General features: G+C 35.4%; 1 protein-coding gene across 3 annotated transcripts in view; it reads left to right on the forward strand.

Moving 5' to 3' along the window:
* The window catches only part of VPS13B (vacuolar protein sorting 13 homolog B), an 818,081-nt gene that overhangs the window by 71,528 nt on the left and 725,938 nt on the right, over nucleotides 1-20,615 (forward strand). For all 3 annotated transcript variants that reach the window (XM_065895774.1, XM_065895773.1, XM_065895775.1), the window contains exons 7-11: nucleotides 4,784-5,052; nucleotides 11,585-11,680; nucleotides 12,156-12,278; nucleotides 12,750-12,887; nucleotides 13,810-13,897. In XM_065895774.1, the coding sequence (XP_065751846.1) occupies nucleotides 4,784-5,052; nucleotides 11,585-11,680; nucleotides 12,156-12,278; nucleotides 12,750-12,887; nucleotides 13,810-13,897 (714 nt within the window). The remainder of the gene's footprint in view (nucleotides 1-4,783; nucleotides 5,053-11,584; nucleotides 11,681-12,155; nucleotides 12,279-12,749; nucleotides 12,888-13,809; nucleotides 13,898-20,615) is intronic.

Raw genomic sequence — 20,615 nt, forward strand, 5'->3', positions numbered from 1 at the left:
AAGCACATGAAAATATGCTCAATATCATTATTCATGAGGGGTAATGCAAATCAAAACCACAGTGAGATACTGCTTTACAGTCACTAAGTGGTGTAGTTATAATAAAAAAGACACATAATAAGTGTTGGCAAGGATTTGGGAAAATTGGAACCTTTATGTATAGCTGGTGGGAATGGAAAACAATCTGGTTTCTCAAAAAGTTGAACATAGAGTTACCATATGAGCCTAGGTAGGGTTCTATTCCTAGGGTTATATGACAGAGAGTTGATAACATATGTCTAACATAAAAACTTGTATGTGAATGTTCATGGCAGCATTATTCTTAATAACCAAAAAGTTTAATAACCTAAATGTCCATCAGCTGATGAGTAGATAAACAGTTGTGGTGTATCTGTACACTGGAATATTATTCAACCATACAAAAAATGAAATACTGATACATGCTAAACTTTGAAAACATTAAGTGAAAGCAGCCAGTCAAAAAGGAACATGTTGTATGATTTCATTGATATATGTCCATGATAGCCAGTTCTGTAGAAGCAGAAAGGAGATTAGTAACCTGGGCTTGTGGGAAGGAGGGAATGGAGAGTGACTGCTAATGTGTAGAGGTTTTCTTTTTGGAGTTTCATGTTTCTTAGAACATGAAAATATTCTAAAATTAGATAATGATGATGGTTATACAACTTTGTGACTACACTAAAAACCACTGAATGGTATACTTTTAAAGGCCAGATTTTATAGTATTTAACTTATAGCTTAATAAAATTTTTTTATCACCTTAAAAAAAGCTTAGGGAACATTAATAAGCATATGTAGATATAAAACATTTTATTTCATTTCACACTAGGCAGCGAATTCTTGTTAGACATTGTTCCTGTCCTAGCGATTCATTACCTAACACCTAGAACAAAACCTAGCATATAGAAGCTGTTCAATTCATTTTTTTTCACCATGCTATTATGATAAATTTCAAATATATAGAAAGGTTGAAGGAATATTATACAGTGGACACCCACATACTCATCATCTAGATTCTACAATTCATATTTTGTCACATTTGCTGTATCATATATCTGTTCATCTAACACCATTTTCTCTCCATCAATTCAACCAGTTTCTGATGCCTTTCGAGGTAAGTTATGGACATCAGTATACTGCACCCCTAGACTTCAGCAGCATATCATTAACTAGAGTTTATATTTATTGATGGTTCTTTTTCTTTTTCTGAAGATTAAATTCACAAGGTGAAATGCATAAATCTTAAGTATACTATTTAAGAAGTTTTGAGAAATGAGTATGCCTGTGTGATGCAAAACACCCATCAAGATATGGGTCATTAACATCTCACCAGGTTATCTCATGCCTCTTTCCAGTCATCCCTTGCTCCAGCTGCCTGCCCACCCCCACTCCACTCAAGAAAACCCTGTTCTGAATCTTTAAAAAATCGTGGATCGGTTTTTGCTGTTTCTGGAATTTCGTATAAATAGAATCATATAGTATGAATTCTCTTGTGAAAGGATTCTTTCATTAAGCATAATATTGTTTTTTACTTTTAATTTAAAAAAACTTTTTATTAAGACAATTTTTAGAGCAGTTTCAGATTCGTAGCAAAATTGAAGAGTAGGTACAGAGATTTCCCATATACCCCTGATCTCATACGTGCATAGCCTCCCCCATTATCAGCATCCCTTCCAGAGCGATACATTTGTCACAATTGAGGAACCTACATCATTATCACCCAGAGTCTATAGTTTAGTTAAAGTTCACTCTTGCTGTTGTACATTCTATGGGTTTGGACAAATGTATCCATCATTATGGTATCATACAGAGTATTTTCACTGCCCTAAAAGCGTTGTATTTTGGGGATTCATCTGTGTTGTTGTATATATCAGTATTTTTTTCCTTTTTATTGCTAGGTACATTGTATGACTATACCATATGAATATAACATAGTTTATTTAGCCATTCCCCTGTTGATGGATGCTTGAACTATTTCCAGTTTTGGTTATTATAAATAAAGATGCCCTGGACATTCTTCTGGAAGTCTCTTATAGACATGTGCTATTCCTTCTCTTGGGTAAATGCCTAAGAATGGAATTTGTTAAGTTATATATATATATATATTTTTTTTTTTTTTAAGAAACTACCAGGTTGTTTTCTCTAAGTGGTTGTGCCATTTTACATTCCTATCAACAATGTATGAGAGTTCCAATTGCTTCACATACTTGCCAACATTTGTTGTTGTCAGTCCTTTTTACTTTTAGCTATTCGGATGGATATGTTTTGGTAGCTCATTGTGGTTTTAATTTGCACTTCCCTGATCAATTATTTTGAACTTTTTTCATGTGATTATTGACAATTAATATATCTGTCTTTGTGAAGTTTATGGTAAGTATTTGCCTATTTTTAAACCATTGTTGGGTTTTATTACTGATTGGTGGTTCTTTTTTTTCCTTAATTTTTTTTAATTTGGAGTATAGTTAATTTACAATGTTGTGTTAGTTTCTGCTATACAGCAAAGTGAGTCAGTTATGCATACACATGGTTCTTTATATATTCTGAATTCAAGTCTTTTGTCATATACATGTCGAATACACTTGGGGAGTATTTTTTGCTGGTCTGAGTTGCTTAATTCATTTTTAAATACGTGTCTCTTGAGCAGAGTTTTAAATTTTGATCAAATGTATTTTTCAAAATTTTCCTTTGTAACTATTCCTTTCTGTGATCTAAGAAGGTGAGTAGGTGTTTGTTTATTTGTTTGTTTGTTTATGTATGTTAAAAAGAGGGTTGCTTGCTTCCAAATGAGTCTGAATTCGTTTTTTCATCTGTCTAAAGCAGAGAACCTTAACCTTTTATTGTGTGTGCTATGGACTCCTTTGACACTCTGGTGAAGCCAGTGAACCTTTCTCGGAATGTTTGAAGCGCCTTGATTTTAATATGCCTTGGTGTCCTTCCCCAATTCTGTTTATGTCTTGGGTATGTTTTTCTTTGCCCCTTTCTGGTGGTTCTTTTCATGGTCTCAGTAGTTTCCTTACATGAAACTGATTAATGCTTAGGTGAGGACTGGAGTGGGACCCTCTCCAGGTCTCAGGAGCTCTCACCCTGAACAGGTCTTTCTTGCTTGGTACTCTGCCCTGCAAACTCTAGCCACCTCAGTCGGCCTGGACTCAATACTCTGTTTTCTCATCTAAGGATGTTAGGATACACCATTGCAAGGGCAAAGAGTATTTTAAGAATTCTGACCAGAGATCAAAGAGATGCTTTTTTCTGTTCCAGGTCACAATTCATTCTTTTTACAAGGAAGTAAGCAAAGATTTAGAAGTTCAAAACCATCTTTCATGAAAAATCCCTCTTAATTTTAAATTAATATTATGTATAAATTATAGTGACTGATTTCTTAGACTTCTCTTAGTGATGTTTCTTTCTTTTGTTTCAAAAGATCAAGCAGTGGGATACTCCTCCTGTTTATTGGTTTTGACAAGAGAGGTCCAGAGTCCATCTCTTTGGACCCACCCTGGTCCTGGGTTGAGCTAACCTGACTTTTATAACCAAGATGATATTCACTGATGATGTCCAATTTGAGATCTTACAAGGGACAGTTAATAACAGGCTTTATTTATTCCCCAATAGAAACTTATATGATATTTATGGTTAATAGCAAGATATGAAGATCAAGTAAAATGTTTTCTGGATTTGTAAGTTTTTTATTTTATTTTGAAGTAAAATGGCTAAGATCTCTTGGTACTGTATTTTAGGTACTCTAGTTACTATTTATCTTTTTTGTCCCACATGAAAGAGGTCAATAGCCATGTGTCATGACCTAAAAGTGTACGATGTTCCAAGAGTCTCCTGTCACGAGAATTAAAAAAGTTACAAAGTTTTTCTCACCAGAAAACCTGGAAGTGAATCTGAATGAGGATGATATTTAATGGAGTGTGTGTATTTATTGATTTATCATTGAAGAGTATATATGTTTGAATCTGCTGGAGGGTGCTTATACCATGAATTTTTTAAAAAGTAATTTCTTCTGTAAATTCCATGATGATCTGCATCTCTTTTGTTTGTATTGTTAGAATAACATTAAGGGACCTTGATGGATTTTGTCTTACAAAGGTGGAATAAGTTACAGTGGTTGGAATTTAAATCCTTAGTCTGCCAATTTGTAACCACATAAAAGTTCTTTGCTATAATTTTTCATCTATAGAATAGGAAAGGTGTTATTCACTAATAAGAAAGTCACTATTTTTCTTAACTACATATGAGAATAGTTTCCTTATAATATTTACGTTCATTCTTTGGGATAATTCTTTTCTTGGTGGGGGCACATTCTGCCTATGAATACTTGCCATTCTCTTTCTCTGTTGGGTGCATCAGGAAATCAGGAACTTTTCTTGGATTTTTCTGATATTATGTTTCTGAGAAAAGTCAGTTTTTCAGCACCGTAGCCTTATTTTTGGAAGGTAGGTTATATGTTGTTGTTTAAATTAATGAGTGAAATCCTAAAGAATGAATTTATTCTTTGTATTCATCAAACACATTTAAAAGTATGTAATAAACTACTTCCCATATAACATTGTGGACTATGAAAGGAGATTTATACAGTACAATATATAGAAACTTGAAAATGGTAATGCTAAATTATTGGTTTCAAATAATAATAACCAATGTATGGCTTGTTCATACTTTATGAATCATGTGGGAGAAACTTTTATATAATTTAAATTCCTAATTGTCCTCTTGCTTTAATTCCCTTTATTTAAAATGACTTTATTTTGATTGATAGGTGCTGAAGATGAAACACGAGTAGATATGCAGTATCCTGCTCAGTACAAAGGCCAAGAGCTGTATTCACAGCAAGAGGATGAGCAGCCACAGGGATGGGTATCATGGGCCTGGTCATTTGTGCCTGCAATTGTGAGTTATGATGATGGTGAGGAAGACTACCTTGGGAATGATCCTACATCAACCACACATCAACAAAAAGCACAGACTTTGAAGGATCCTATTGTTTCTATAGGATTTTACTGTACAAAGGCAACTGTGACTTTCAAAGTAGGTTTCTTTTCTTTTTTTTTTTTTTTTTTTTGGCTGTTTATCTCTCAACTTTAATGCTTAAATTTTGACTTCTAGTAAGAATGTGGCTTAGTTTATGTTACACTTAGTAGATGTGAGACAAGAGTCTAACAATCTTTACTTCATAAAATTATATGTCCCTTCATCTGAAATCTCTGAATTTTGCTCTTTTTGTCTTCTTAAAGCCTTCTCCACTTTCCTTTTTTAATAGCTTCATGGAAAGTTTTTCTCTCCCTACTGAATCTGTCAATTGGCATATAGAGATGCCTTAGTATTTCCATTAAAAAAGAAATGCACATAAAAAAAACTCCCATGGGGCTTCCCTGGTGGCGCAGTGGTTGAGAGTCCACCTGCCGATGCAGGAGACGCAGGTTCGTGCCCCGGTCCGGGAGGATCCTACATGCCGCGGAGCGGCTGGGCCCGTGAGCCATGGCCGCTGAGCCTGCACGTCCAGAGCCTGTGCTCCACAACGGGAGAGGCCACAACAATGAGAGGCCCGCGTACCACAAAAAAAATAAAAACATCCTTAAAAAAAAAAAAAAAAAAAAGAAACTCCCATGACTTCATGTACCCCTCTAGCTACGGCTTCATCTCTATGTTGTCTTTTCATTACAAAAATTCTTTTAAAGCGTTGTTTATATACATTTTCTCTCTTTCCTCACCTCTCTTTAAGATAGTTCAGTTTATTTTATTATCTAGATCTTGATCTAACGCTTTTTCAGCATTGTTTAAAATACTTCCTGAGTACTTCCTCCACTAACAAATGCATGTAAAATACATTCTCAAAAGAGATTATATAATAGGTATTTTCAGGTTAAGCAGTAATAAGGTGAACATCCTTTTATTTTATTTTATTTATTTATTTATTTATTGCGGTACACTGGCCTTTCACTGCTGTGGCCTCTCCTGTTGCGGAGCACAGGCTCCGGACACGCAGGCTCAGCGGCCATGGCTCATGGGCCCAGCCACTCCGCGGCATGTGGGATCCTCCCGGACCAGGGCACGAACCCGTGTCCCCTGCATTGGCAGGCGGACTCTCAACCACTGCGCCACCAGGGAAGCCCATCATCCTTTTATTTTGAAAAGTATAATATGTTCTTCTTTGATCATATATTGTCTTCTCTGCCCCTCAGCTATAACTCATACTTAATTTTAGGTTGTTGCTTGACTTTTTATAGTAGTATTATCACACATTTAATATTCCTGAACAGTACCTAATTCATTCAGCAAATACATATTAGTGCCATCTATGTACCAGGCATTGTTTTGTCTCTGGAGTTCACTGTGAACAGGTCAGATATAAATCCCTGCCTCTTAAAATGTAAATTGTTATTATAAACAAATAAGATATATAATATACCTGTTGATGATAAGGGTTATGTAGAAAAAAGAAAAGGAAAGAGGAATAGCAAATGCTTTCACTAAATGGGAAGGGAGTTTTGCAGTTTAAAAGAGGGTGATCAGGTTGTCAAGGGGAAGACGGGGGAGGGTTGGATTGGGAGTTTGGGATTAGCAGATGCAAACTGTTATATATAGGATGGATAAACAACAAGGTCTTACTGTACAGCACAGGAAACTATATTCAGTACCCTGTAGTAAACCATATGTATATATGTAATAAACAGTGTGTGTGTGTGTGTGTGTGTGTGTGTGTGTGTGTGTGTGTGTATATATATATATAAAAAAGAGGGTGATCACGTGTCATACTGAGTGAAATAAGTCAGACAGAGAAAGACAACTATTGTATGATATCACTTATGTGTGGAATCTAAAGAAATGGTATACATGAACGTATTTGCAGTGGTATAAATGAACCTATTTGCAAAATGAACCTATTTACAAAACAGAAAGAGTCACAGATGTACAAAACAAACTTATGGTTACCAAGGAGGAAATAGCAGGGGAGGGATAAATTGGGAGATTGGGATTGACATATACACACTACTATATATAAAATAGATAACTAATAAGAGCCCACCGTATAGCACGAAGAACTCTATTCAGTAGTCTGTAATGACCTATATGGTAATAGAATCTAAAAAAGAGTGGATATATGTATAACTGACTCACTTTGCTGTACAGCAGAAACTAACACAACATTGTAAATCAACTATATACTCCAATTAAAAAAAATAAGTAAAAGAGGGTGATCAGGGAAGGCCTTAATGGGAAGTGGATATTTCAGTAGAGACTTGCAAAAGAGGAAGCTTTGCAGGTACGTGGGAATGAACATTCTAGGAATAGCAAATGTAGAGGCCCCCAAAGTTCAAGTAACAGCAGGGAGGCCTGTCGGGCTAGAGAAAAGTGAGCTAATGTGGAAGTAGTACAAAATCAGGTCAGAGAGGTTATGGGATTGGGAGAGGTCCATAAATTGTGAAACCATGTAGATCATTTTAGGGACTTTATCATTAATCTTGGATGAGATAGGAAGGTTTTGGACAATTTTAAGCACAGTAGTTATAGGAGGATCTGAATTATGTTTTAAGTTGCATCAACTCTGTTTGCTCTCTTGAGAATAGATTATAAAGGGACAAAAGCAGAAGTAAGGAGATAGAGAGGATTGCAGTTTTCAAGCAAGAGATGATGATGGCTTGGACTAGGGTGTTAGCAAGTGGAGGTGGTAAAAAGTAATTGGATTTTGGATGTATTTTGAAGGTCGAGAGTACAGGACTTCCTGATAGATTTTATTGATTGACATAAATGAAATAAAGAAGATCCGTGGGAGGCTCCTGAGCAACTGGAAGGGTTGAGTTCTGATTTTCTGAGATGAGCAGTACTATGAGAGGATTAGGTTTGAGATAAATTTCAGGAGTTTGCTTTTGGACAAATCAGTGAGGGAAACTGAAAATAAGTGACTAGTGATGTAGGTGGCAAACCAATAGAGTGCCTGTTTGGAAGCTAAGTGCCATAAATATTTTATACTGGTCATTTGTGAGAATGGATTCATTGGATTTGTCAATGTGGAAATCACTGGTAATTTCGACCAGAACAGAGATTTGAGACTGGTGGAATTGTAGTTGAAGTTGGTTAAAAACAAATGGGAAGACTGGTGGGAATGTAAAATGGTGTAGTCTGTGGAAAACTGGCAGTTCCTCAAAAAGTTAAACGTAGAATTATCATATGACCAAACAATCACACTCCTAGGTATATGCTAAAAAGAATTGAAGACTGAACTCAAGGAAATAGATGTACCTGAGTCTTCAGAAAAGCACTATTTACAATGGCCAAAAAGTTGAAACAACTTAGATGTCCATCAGACAGATGAAGGAATAATAACCTTTTCAGAAGATAGTGGCTATTCTTTTTTTTTTTTTTTTTGGGCTATTCTTTTTTGATAGTACTCCAGACTCAGTAAGTGGTAACTTTAAAAAAGACCAGTTGTGTCTCCAGCTCTTGGAAATTGTCTGGTACATATTCAACAAATAAATGTTTGTTGAAGAAATCCATCATCTGTCCATCTACCCATCTCCTTATCTGCTTACCATTTTAAAAAATTTTTGGACCCTCTTTTAGATTATTTTTTCTTTGATTTTATTTGTCTTTGTGGGTTTATTTTTTATGGAGGCGTTTTTCTGAAAAAGATAAACTCATGCGTCCAACCTGTGAAGTAGTATTACAGGTGCTATTCCAGGCAACTGTTACATACTGGTAATGTAGCAAAGAAAAATCAAGTTTCTGCTCTGGTGTTTTTACTTTAGCTTATATTGTTTAACTGCTTGAAATAAACTTTTTCAATCAGTAGTAAAGCTATATAATTTATAACTGTAGCAGATGGTAGATTAAAAATATTTAAAAATAGTCTTTAAAGATTTTTCTAATTAAAATTATTCCATATTTTCTAATTTGACAAAAGCTAAATATACACAATAAGTTTCAACAAAAGTTTAGTCATGGCTTGATTAGCTTAAAAGAGTTTTTCTTTTGGTAATAGTTTGGGGCAGAAGTGATTAAAAAAATGTAAACATTACCTCTATATTTTGACACCATTGTTTATTATTTCTGAATTTTATGAAACAAATTATTATTTTATTAAAAATTTTGCAACTGAAATTCACTGATTTAGCTATGTTTAAATTAAAGGGATATGGGTCAATCTGCAAAATAAAAATGATAAAACAATAAACCCTTTAAATGTATAATAAAGAGCCAACTGTTGCCAAATATTGTTAGATGTTTTGCCAGTTTTAGATGATCCAAGTGAAATTATTTTTAAGTTTGTGAGGGAAGTCAGGGATTGCTAGTAAAGTACTATCTTTTTTTTTTTTTTTTTTTTGGCGGTACGCGGGCCTCTCACTGTTGTGGCCTCTCCCGTTGTGGAGCAGAGGCTCCGGATGCACAGGCTCAGCGGCCATGGCTCATGGGCCCAGCCGCTCCGCGGCATGTGGGATCTTCCCGGACCGGGGCACGAACCCGTGTCCCCTGCATCGGCAGGCGGACTCTCAACCACTGCGCCACCAGGGAAGCCCTAAAGTACTATCTTTTCTGGTGACCTGTACATGTTTACTTTTAAATTTGAAATTATTCTGGTACATTTCTCTTAACTTCACTGATGAGAAGAGTTGTAATTAAACCGAGTCCGTCAAAACAGGCATTTATATACAAAACTTTTATAGACTTTTGGGATAGTATTTGTCATTAGTCAATATATCTTTAAAAAACTTTGAAACATTTATGTCTCTCTAACGTTTCTCTAAGGGAAATATGTGGATATTTTGGAGGAAAACATTAGAATTATTGTTCAGCTTGGGTCTAAAGAATGTATGGAATTAATTTGTGGTTCATATTCTGGTCAGAAAATAAGGTCATGTTTCTACATTAGCATTCTGAACAGTTGATATCAATCCAACAAAAATCATGCCAAATTAAATGTAGCATTTAAAAAATAATGTTGAAAATTTTTCTTGTAATGTTTGAGTCCTTTTAATCAATTAATTGCTTTTTTCTACAATAATTGTAGACAGCTGAAGGGTAATCAAGTTTAAAATATTCAATTTTACTTAAGCATTTTAGATTATAGAACTGTACTTTGAAATAACAACATTGTGTATACCATTTCTAGAAGCATCCAAGAAATAAAGGCTTACATTATATAAAAACTCGTTGGTATAAAAAATGAGAATAATTAGTTGATTCCCAGTATAAAGAGGTTATCATGCTTAGAATTATAGCTTTTCAATTCAATAAGTTCTATATGACCTAAGTTAAATATTGGTTTTTATTTTTTAAATGTGATCTTTGACTTTGCATTTAAGTTTGAAGAGTATATCCATTTCACACGAATAAGGCTCACTGAATCATTAGCAAACATGAGCAGAATACTTTTTTTTTTTTAAAGTAACATCTTTATTTTGGAATAGTTTTAGATTTATAGGAAAGTTGCAGAGATGGTACCCAAAGTTCACATATACTCCTTACCCAGTTTTCCCTCTTATTAACATCTTACGCTATCACAGTTCTTTTGTCAAAACTAGGAAGCCAGCATTGGTGCATTATTGTTAAATTCCAGACTTTAATTTCATAATGACCTTTTTCTGTAACATGATCCAAGCTAGGATACCACATTGCATTTAGAAAAGGAGCTTTTAAAAATAATTCAAGGGCTTCCCTGGTGGCGCAGTGGTTGAGAGTCCGCCTGCCGATGCAGGGGACACGGGTTCGTGCCCCGGTCTGGGAGGATCCCACGTGCCGCGGAGCGGCTGGGCCCGTGAGCCATGGCCGCTGAGCCTGCGCGTCCGGAGCCTGTCCTCCGCGGCGGGAGAGGCCACAACAGTGAGAGGCCCGCGTAACGCATAAAAAAAAAAAAAAAAAAGAAAAAAAAAAAAATAATTCAAATTATCTAATTTTTGGATACGTAGAAATAATATGCTGTAAGTTTCAGGGGAGCAAGAGTATATATATATATATATATATTTTTTTTTTTTCCAGCATCTATATCAGTACTTGTTATCTAGCAGGTACTCAGTGAGTATTTGCACGATTGAATGAGTCTGTGACACATACTGTGAGATTATGTACTTTGAAAGTAAAGCCCTTGAATCTGCCTCCCTCATAGAACTAAAAACGTTTTGTTGAATCTCTGTTTCTTCACAGCTTTCTTTTTGATTACAAATAGGTAGAAATCTTATAAATGATTGAACTAAACCTGATTGAATATATTAGTGAATGTGAAATGAACTGATGTTAAAATATATGTACATTTTTGGCAGAATATATGAGTCATTTTATGACTAGGGGACTGTTATAGCTACATAGCTTTCACCATTTTAAGCAATATTATTAACAAAAAGAAGTATTTATATTCTCTATGTAAACTTACTAGACTAGCATATTCAACCTTTATACCGTGGATAATCTGTTACAGCTGTTTTTGTTGCACCTGTTTTCCTGCTTCATAATTTAATTTCCCGAATCTTAAAATTGGCCTTGTTTCTATCAATTCATCATAGTAATGACAGTTTATTGCCATTTAATACTAATTTGACTTACTTAATATTCTTATATTGTTTCATAGCTCACTGAAATGCAAGCTGAGAGTAGTTATTACAGCCCTCAAAAAGTAAAATCTAAAGAAGTATTGTGTTGGGAACAAGAAGGAACTACAGTTGAGGTAACCCCATCAACATTGAATATACTTTAAAAAATCTTTGTAATGGTCCTTAAGGTTAATATTTAATAAATATAGGTTTTTAAAATCATAAATAGTATATTTAAAAATGTATTTATAGCTTTTTATTTCTGTTTTAGTGATCAGTAGTATTAATTGAAATAATTATTCTTTAACAAAGATTTTACCGTAATATGCAACATTAATTTATTCTTTCATTTTTTCATTTGACTTGTGTGTGCTCGTATGTATGTGTGGATTAATGTTCTTGAAGTGCCAGTCATTGAGGATACAAAGGTTTGAGGATACAGAGACAAGTAAGATGTTTCTTATTTTAATAGGATGTGTGATCTGAGGAGAATAAATATGGAAAGGTCATAATTCTAAAGATGTTTCAACTAATTTAGAAATTCTGCAAGGAAAGCTTGTAAAATTTTTATTGAGATTCAGGTTCATAATGCTTCCTTTCCTCTTATAGGCCCTTATGATGGGAGAACCTTTCTTTGATTGCCAGATTGGTTTTGTAGGTTGCAGAGCCATGTGCCTTAAAGGAATTATGGGTGTTAAAGATTTTGAAGAGAGTATGAATAGAAGTGAAACCGTAAGTCAAAATCTCCCCTTTCCTCCATTTTTTTTTTGATAGAATGTAGGGATAATGAGGTGCTTATTGAAGTGTTTAACCATACCAGAAAATCTGTTAGACTACATATATCTTTGGCTTGAGAGGGAAACTTTACTATTTTCCCCTATAAGAAATTATAGACCTCAGGGGAATTTAGAAAGTTGGTAGTACTTAACACCTGGACAGTAGTTCCAAGTACTTTCCAATTCATAAATGTTTCTTCTTTCTTGTTTATGGCAGCTACTTGGAGTTCCTCTTTGGTTTGTTAAAATGTTCTTTGCCAAAATAGGCAGTGAAAATGGAGACAGCATGCCTTGTCTTTTTACAGGACCTCAAGTTGTAGTGTGATTTCTGTTGACTACTGAATTGCTGTTATAAAACCAAGGTTTTATTTTCTTTAACTGTCTAATGATTTTTTCTCCTGTTCAAAAATTTTGCATTTATTTTCAGGAAGCCTGTTTCTTCATTTGTGGTGAAAATTTGAATATGAAAGGTTTGACATACCTCACAAATTCATTGTTTGATTACCGAAGCCCAGAAAATAATGGTACTCGTGCAGAATTTATCTTGGATGCAGCTAATCATAAGGTCAGAGAATATATATTTGAGCCAAATTCTAGGCTGTGCTGGGGTGGACACTTCGTGTGAATACTTGTGATTGATGTTTCTTCTCCAGTAATATATTCTGAATGCTAGTTGTTTATTGAAACATCTAGCATATTTTTGTCCACCTTCTGTATCTAGAGAGGTTTAAGGAGTGCACAAAGATCCCTACTTTTATATAGCATGCAGCCACAGTTAATCCATTCCCTACTGTTATAATAGTCATGGGGGAAACATGTAGAATTATTTCTTTTAATTTCAGTTACTTTTGAAGTGTGGGATTAATGAAGTGAAGAATTTAACATTCTACTATATGTAGTGTTCGAATTTTTCATATAAGATTATATTAATGTACTTTTTATGGAATAAATTAAAAAATTCAAAGTTCCTGAAGATTAGTATAATAGAATCAATGATTTACATTGATTCTACAGACTTCTGTAGTTGAAAGTAAAGAATTTAATTTTTACCTGCATAATTAACACACATTTAAAAATATTTTAGTATATTTTTAGTGTTTGAACTGTTTCACATAAGTGTACTGAAATATTAAGGATTAACTGTATTTGAGAGTATATATTAGACCGTTTTGTGATGGTGATAAAGGTCAACACCATACTGCCCTACTCCATTGTAGGTATTCATTAACCAGACATTATTGACAAAGTGGTCAAATTGTCTAGTAGAATTATAGATGTCCTTTTGTGTGGTCCATAGTAGAGGTAACACTACGTTTTTTAGAAGCCAATTCTTTGTGTAACCTCCGTTCTTCTTTCTGTTTTGGTAATCCTTTGAGTTGGTACACATTCTCCATAAGGATATGTGTCTAATTCTTGATCTTTCAGATTTTAAACTCAAAAGTCTGTTCTATACAATGTATGTTCTGTTTGCTTTGCTTTGTTGGCAGGAGACATACACTGAGATAGCTGGAATGCAAAGGTTTGGGGCTTTTTACATGGATTACCTGTATACAATGGAGAACACCAGTGGCAAAGGTACTGGTTTTCTTTCCTTTATATTTGCTTTTCCTTGAACAACAGGAACAAAGACTTCTTCAGAAACAATTGGTCCTTGACTGATTGTACTCTGTTACATCAGAGTTACCTTCTGTTACTTTGTGGAGTGGTTTAATTTTAATGTCATGTTAGAATTTTCTTAGATTCTTAACATTTTTAGTCCTTTCTTTGTGCAGCTGATTGAAAAGATTTTTATATAATCAACTAGAATTAGTTCTAATATGTACCAAATATTAAAAATTTTGATACACAAATTTCATATTAAGTTGTCAAAGAGCATAAACATTTCCTTTTCTGTATTAAATATATTTTGAAGGTTATATAGATCATTTTATTAAAAAAAGAGTTTGTTGTTTCAAACAGAAAAGTAGAAATATATTCTTCTAGAAACTGTGGGCAGTCTTTTATTATTTTATTATGTGTTTCATTTTAGTAATAAAATGATTTCAGAAATTTAACTATACTATGTTGTGCTTATCATTCCAGCCTTTTTCATATTGAAAACGTAGTCAATATAGGGTTACCATTTTTTTGTTAATTTTTCATATTTCGATAAATGATTTCCTTGTTTCAGGTGATGAGTTAGATATTGTGAATGCAAAGAAGACCAAAGCATTTCTCAAGAAACCAATAGGTAGTGTTCATGCACTTAAATAAGTGATTCTAATATAGCATGTTAAGGGCAGTAATGTAAACAGACAGCTAAAAGAGGTCCAGGTGAGAAGGGGACTGTTTGTGGGGTTGAAGACTTCACAGAGGAGTTGATGTTGAAGGATCATTAAGTTTGTTAGATGAAAACAGAAGGAAAGAACTGTAATTTTCTACTTCCTGCTTTCAAAATGGATTTCTAAATGTTGGTGTTCTCATTGGTCAAACCTGGATTCACTTCTTTCCCTAAAATCTTCCTGAAGTAATCTTATTCTTTTTCATGGATTTGAGTACCTTCTATATGTTGTTGATGTCCATATTTGTATTTTTAGTCCAAACTTATTCTTTCAGATTTAGCATTAAATATATCCAGTGCACACTTGACATTTTTACTTCTGTGTCTCACAAATATCTCAAAACTGAATATGTTGAAATTGAATTATGAAAACCCTCATGACTACCTACTACTTCGCCCCTATTTTCAGTGTTCTCTTACTGGAAAATTTTTCTCCTGTCTTCTAATTGCACAAGCTGGAAATCTGGGAATCTCGACACACTTCTCTCCTGGCATCCAACCCATCAGTGCATTTTGTCAAATTTTATCTCTAGAATCTGTCTTTTCTTAAGCTTCACCATTAATGCTCTCATCCAATCTGTTATCATCTAGATTCTAATAGCTTTTTTACTGGCTTTCTCCTTCCACTCTTGCCCTCCTGTTATCTATACTGCAATCAGACTGGTTTAATTCTGTGCTTAAAATCTTCACTGCCTTTGCATTGCTTTATTTAAAAATAAAATTCAAATAGTTGATCAGCTTTTGCTGTTGAGTTACTTGGTAGATAATGATAACCACCAAGGAAGATAAAGACACAAAAGGAAGATTTTTGGAGGAAAAGATGTGGTTTTTTTTTTTTTTTTACATCTTTATTGGAGTATAATTGCTTAACAATGGTGTCTTAGTTTCTGCTTTATAACAAAGTGAATCAGTTATACATATACATATGTTCCCATACCTCTTCCCTCTTGCGTCTCCCTCCTTTCCAGCCTCCCTATTCCACCCCTCTAGGTGGTCACAAAGCACCGAGCTGATCTCCCTGTGCTATGTGGCTGCTTCGCACTAGCTATCTACCTTACGTTTGGTAGTGTATATATGTCCATGCCACTCCCTCACTTTATCACAGCTTACCCTTACCCCTCCCTATATCCTCAAGTCCATTCTCTAGTAGGTCTGTGTCTTTATTCCCATCTTACCACTAGGTTCTTCATGACATTTTTTTTCTTAGATTCCATATATATGTGTTAGCATACGGTATTTGTCTTTCTCTTTCTGACTTACTTCACTCTGTATGACACACTCTAGGTCCATCCACCTCACTACAAATAACTCAATTTCGTTTCTTTTTATGGCTGAGTAATATTCCATTGTATATATGTGCCACATCTTCTTTATCCATTCATGCGATGATGGACACTTAGGTTGCTTCCATCCCCGGGCTATTGTAAATAGAGCTGCAATTAACATTTTGGTACATGACTCTTTGAATTATGGTTTTCTCAGGGCATATGCCCAGTAGTGGGATTGCTGGGTCATATGGTAGTTCCTATTTGTAGTTTTTTAAGGAACCTCCATACTGTTCTCCATCGTGGCTGTACCAATTCACATTCCCACCAGCAGTGCAAGAGTGTTCCCTTTTCTCCACACCCTCTCCAGCATTTATTGTTTCCAGATTTTTTTTTTTTTTTTTTTTTTGCAGTACGTGGGTCTCTCACTGTTGTGGCCTCTCCCGTTGCGGAACACAGGCTCCGGACGCGCAGGCTCAGTGGCCACGGCTCACGGGCCCAACCACTCCGCGGCATGTGGGATCTTCCCAGACTGGGGCACGAACCTGTGTCCCCTGCATCAGCAGGCAGACTCTCAACCACTGCGCCACCAGGGAACGCCATGTTTCTAGACTTTTTGATGATGGCCATTCTGACCAGTGTGAGATGATATCTCATTGTAGTTTTTTTTCTTTTTTTGCGGTACGTGGGCCTCTCCCGTTGTGCAGCACACGCTCTGGACGTGCAGGTCCAGTGGCCGTGGCTCACGGGCCCAGCTGCTCTGTGGCATGCGGGATCCTCCCGGACTGGGGCACAAACCCGTGTCCCCTGCATTGGCAGGCGGACTCCCAACCACTGTGCCACCAAGGAAGCCCTCACTGTAGTTTTGATTTGCATTTCTCTAATGATTAATGATGTTGAGCATTCTTTCATGTGTTTGTTGGCAATCTGTATATCTTCTTTGGAGAAATGTCTATTTAGGTCTTCTGCCCATTGTTGGATTGGATTGTTTGTTGTTTTGTTATTGAACTGCATGAGCTGCTTGTAAATTTTGGAGATTAATCCTTTGTCAGTTGCTTCATTTGCAAATATTTTCTCCCATTCTGAGGGCTGTCTTTTGGTCTTGTTTATGGTTTCCTTTGCTGTGCAAAACCTTTTAAGTTTCATTAGGTCCCATTTGTTTATTTTTGTTTTTATTTCCATTTCTCTAGGAGGTGTGTCAAAAAGGATCTTGCTGTGATTTATGTCATAGAGTGTTCTGCCTTTGTTTTCCTCTAAGAGTTTGATAGTTTCTGGCCTTACATTTAGGTCTTTAATCCATTTTGAGCTTATTTTTGTGTATGGTGTTAGGGAGTGTTCTAATCTCATACTTTTACATGCACCTGTCCAGTTTTCCCAGCACCACTTATTGAAGAGGCTGTCCTTTCTCCACTGTACATTCCTGCCTCCTTTATCAAAGATAAGGTGACCATATGTGCGTGGGTTTATCTCTGGGCTTTGTATCCTGTTCCATTGATCTATCTTTCTGTTTTTGTGCCAGTACCATAGTGTCTTCATTACTGTAGCTTTGTAGTATCCTCTGAAGTCAGGGAGCCTGATTCTTCCAGCTCCGTTTTTCGTTCTTAAGATTGCTATGGCTATTCGGGGTCTTCTGTGTTTCCATAAAGATTGTGAAGTTTTTTGTTTTAGTTCTGTGAAAAATGCCAGTGGTAGTTTGATAGTGATTGTATTGAATCTGTAGATTGCTTTGGATGGTAGAGTCATTTTCACAATGTTGATTCTTCCAATCCAAGAACATGGTATATCTCTCCATCTATTTGTATCATCTTTAATTTGTTTCATCAGTGTCTTATAATTTTCTGCATACAGATCTTTTGTCTCCTTAGGTAGGTTTATTCCTAGATAGTTTATTCTTTCTGTTACAATGGTAAATGGGAGTGTTTTCTTAATTTCACTTTCAGATTTTTCATCATTAGTGTATAGGAATGCCAGAGATTTCTGTGCATTAATTTTGTATCCTGCTACTTTACCAGATTCATTGATTAGCTCTAGTAGTTTTCTGGTAGCATCTTTAGGATTCTCTATGTATAGTATCGTGTCATCTGCAGACACTGACAGCTTTACTTCTTTTCCGATTTGGATTCCTTTTATTTCCTTTTCTTCTCTGATTGCTGTGGCTAAAACTTCCAAAACTATGTTGAATAAGAGTGGTGAGAGTGGGCAACCTTGTCTTGCTCCTGATCTTAGTGGAAATGCTTTCAGTTTTTCACCATTGAGGACGATGTTGGCTGTGGGTTTGTCATACATGGCCTTTATTATGTTGAGGCAAGTTCCCTCTGTGCCTACTTTCTGCAGGGTTTTTATCATAAATGGGTGTTGAATTTTGTCGAAAGCTTTCTCTGCATCTATTGAGATGATTATATGGTTTTTCTCCTTCAGTGTGTTAATATGGTGTATCACGTTGATTGATTTGCGTATATTGAAGCATCCTTGCATTCCTGGAATAAACCCCACTTGATCATGGTGTATGATCCTTTTAATGTGCTGTTGGATTCTGTTTGCTAGTATTTTGTTGAGGATTTTTGTATCTGTGTTCATCATTGATATTGGCCTGTATTTTTCTTTCTTTGTGACATCCTTGTCTGGTTTTGGTATCAGGGTGATGGTGGCCTCGTAGAATGAGTTTGGGAGTGTTCCTCCCTCTGCTATATTTTGGAAGGGTTTGAGAAGGTTAGGTGTTAGCTCTTGTCTAAATGTTTGATAGAATTTGCCTGTGAAGCCATCTGGTCCTGGGCTTTTGTTTGTTGGAAGAGTTTTAATCACAGTTTCAATTTCAGTGCTTGTGATTGGTCTTTTCATATTTTCTATTTCTTCCTGATTCAGTCTTGGCAGGTTGTACATTTCTAAGAATTTGTCCATTTCTTCCAGGTTGTCCATTTTATTGGCATAGAGTTTCTTGTAGTAATCTCTCATGATCTTTTGTATTTGTGAAGTGTCAGTTGTTACTTCTCCTTTTTCATTTCTGATTCTATTGATTTGAGTCTTCTCCCTTTTTTTCTTAATGAGTCTGGCTAATGGTTTATTAATTTTGTTTATCTTCTCAAAGAACCAGCTTTTAGTTTTATTGATCTTTGCTATCGTTTCCTTCATTTCTTTTTCATTTATCTCTGATCTGATTTTTATGATTTCTTTCCTTCTGCTAACTTTGGGTTTTTTTTGTTCTTCTTTCTCTAATTGCTTTAGATGCAAGGTTAGGTTGTTTATTCATTCTTGAGGTAGGATTTTATTGCTATAAACTTCCCTCTTAGAACTGCTTTTGCTGCATCCCATAGGTTTTGGGTCATTGTGTCTGCATTGTCATTTGTTTCTAGGTATTTTTTGATTTCCTCTTTGATTTCTTCAGTGATCACTTCGTTATTAAGTAGTGTACTGTTTAGCCCCCATGTGCTTGTAGTTTTTACAGGTCTTTTCCTGTAATTGATAACTAGTCTCATAGTGTTGTGGTCGGAAAAGATACTTGATACGATTTCAGTTTTCTTAAGTTTACCAAGGCTTGATTTGTGACCCAAGATATGATCTATCCTGGAGAATGTTCCATGAGCACTTGAGAAAAATGTGTATTCTGTTGTTTTTGGGTGGAATGACCTATAAATATCAATTAAGTCCATCTTGTTTAATGTATCATTTAAAGCTTGTGTTTCCTTATTTATTTTCATTTTTGATGATGTGTCCATTGGTGAAAGTGGGGTGTTAAAGTCCCCTACTATGAATGTGTTACTGTCGATTTCCCCTTTTATGGCTGTTAGTATTTGCCTTATGTATTGAGGTGCTCCTATGTTGGGTGCATAAATATTTACAATTGTTATATCTTCTTCTTGGATCAATCCCTTGATCCTTATGTAGTGTCCTTCTTTGTCTCTTCTAATAGTTTTCGTTTTAAAGTCTATTTTGTCTGATATGAGAATTGTTACTCCAGCTTTCTTTTGGTTCCATTTGCATGGAATATCTTTTTCCATCCCCTCACTTTCAGTCTGTATGTGTCCCTAGGTCTGAGGTGGGTCTCTTGTCGACAGCATGTATATGGGTCTTGTTTTTGTATCCATTCAGCCAGTCTGTGTGTTTTGGTGGGAGCATTTAATCCATTTACATTTAAGGTAATTATCAATATGTATGTTCCTATTCCCATTTTCTTAATTGTTTTGGGTTTGTTATTGTACGTCTTTTCCTTCTCTTGTGTTTCTTGTCTAGAGAAGTTCCTTTAGCATTTGTTGTAAAGCTGGTTTGGTGGTGCTGAACTCTCTCAGCTTTCGCTTGTCTGTAAAGGTTTTAATTTTTCTGTCAAATCTGAATGAGATCCTTGCTGGGTAGAGTAATGTTGGTTGCAGGTTTTTCTCCTTCATCACTTTAAATATGTCCTGCCAGTCCCTTCTAGCTTGCAGAGTTTCTGCTGAAAGATCAGCTGTTAATCTTATTGGGATTCCCTTGTGTGTTATTTTTCCCTTGCTGCTTTTAATATGTTTTCTTTGTATTTAATTTTTGACAGTTTGATTTATATGTGTCTTGGCATGTTTCTCCTTGGATTTATCCTGTATGAGACTCTCTGAGCGTCCTGGATTTGGTTAACTATTTCCTTTCCAATATTAGGGAAGTTTTCAAGTATAATCTCTTCAAATGTTTTCTCAGTCCCTTTCTTTTCCTTTTCGTCTTCTGGGACCCCTATAATTCAAAT

This window comes from Phocoena phocoena, chromosome 17, assembly GCF_963924675.1.
Source record: "Phocoena phocoena chromosome 17, mPhoPho1.1, whole genome shotgun sequence".
In the NCBI taxonomy this organism is placed as follows: domain Eukaryota; kingdom Metazoa; phylum Chordata; class Mammalia; order Artiodactyla; family Phocoenidae; genus Phocoena; species Phocoena phocoena.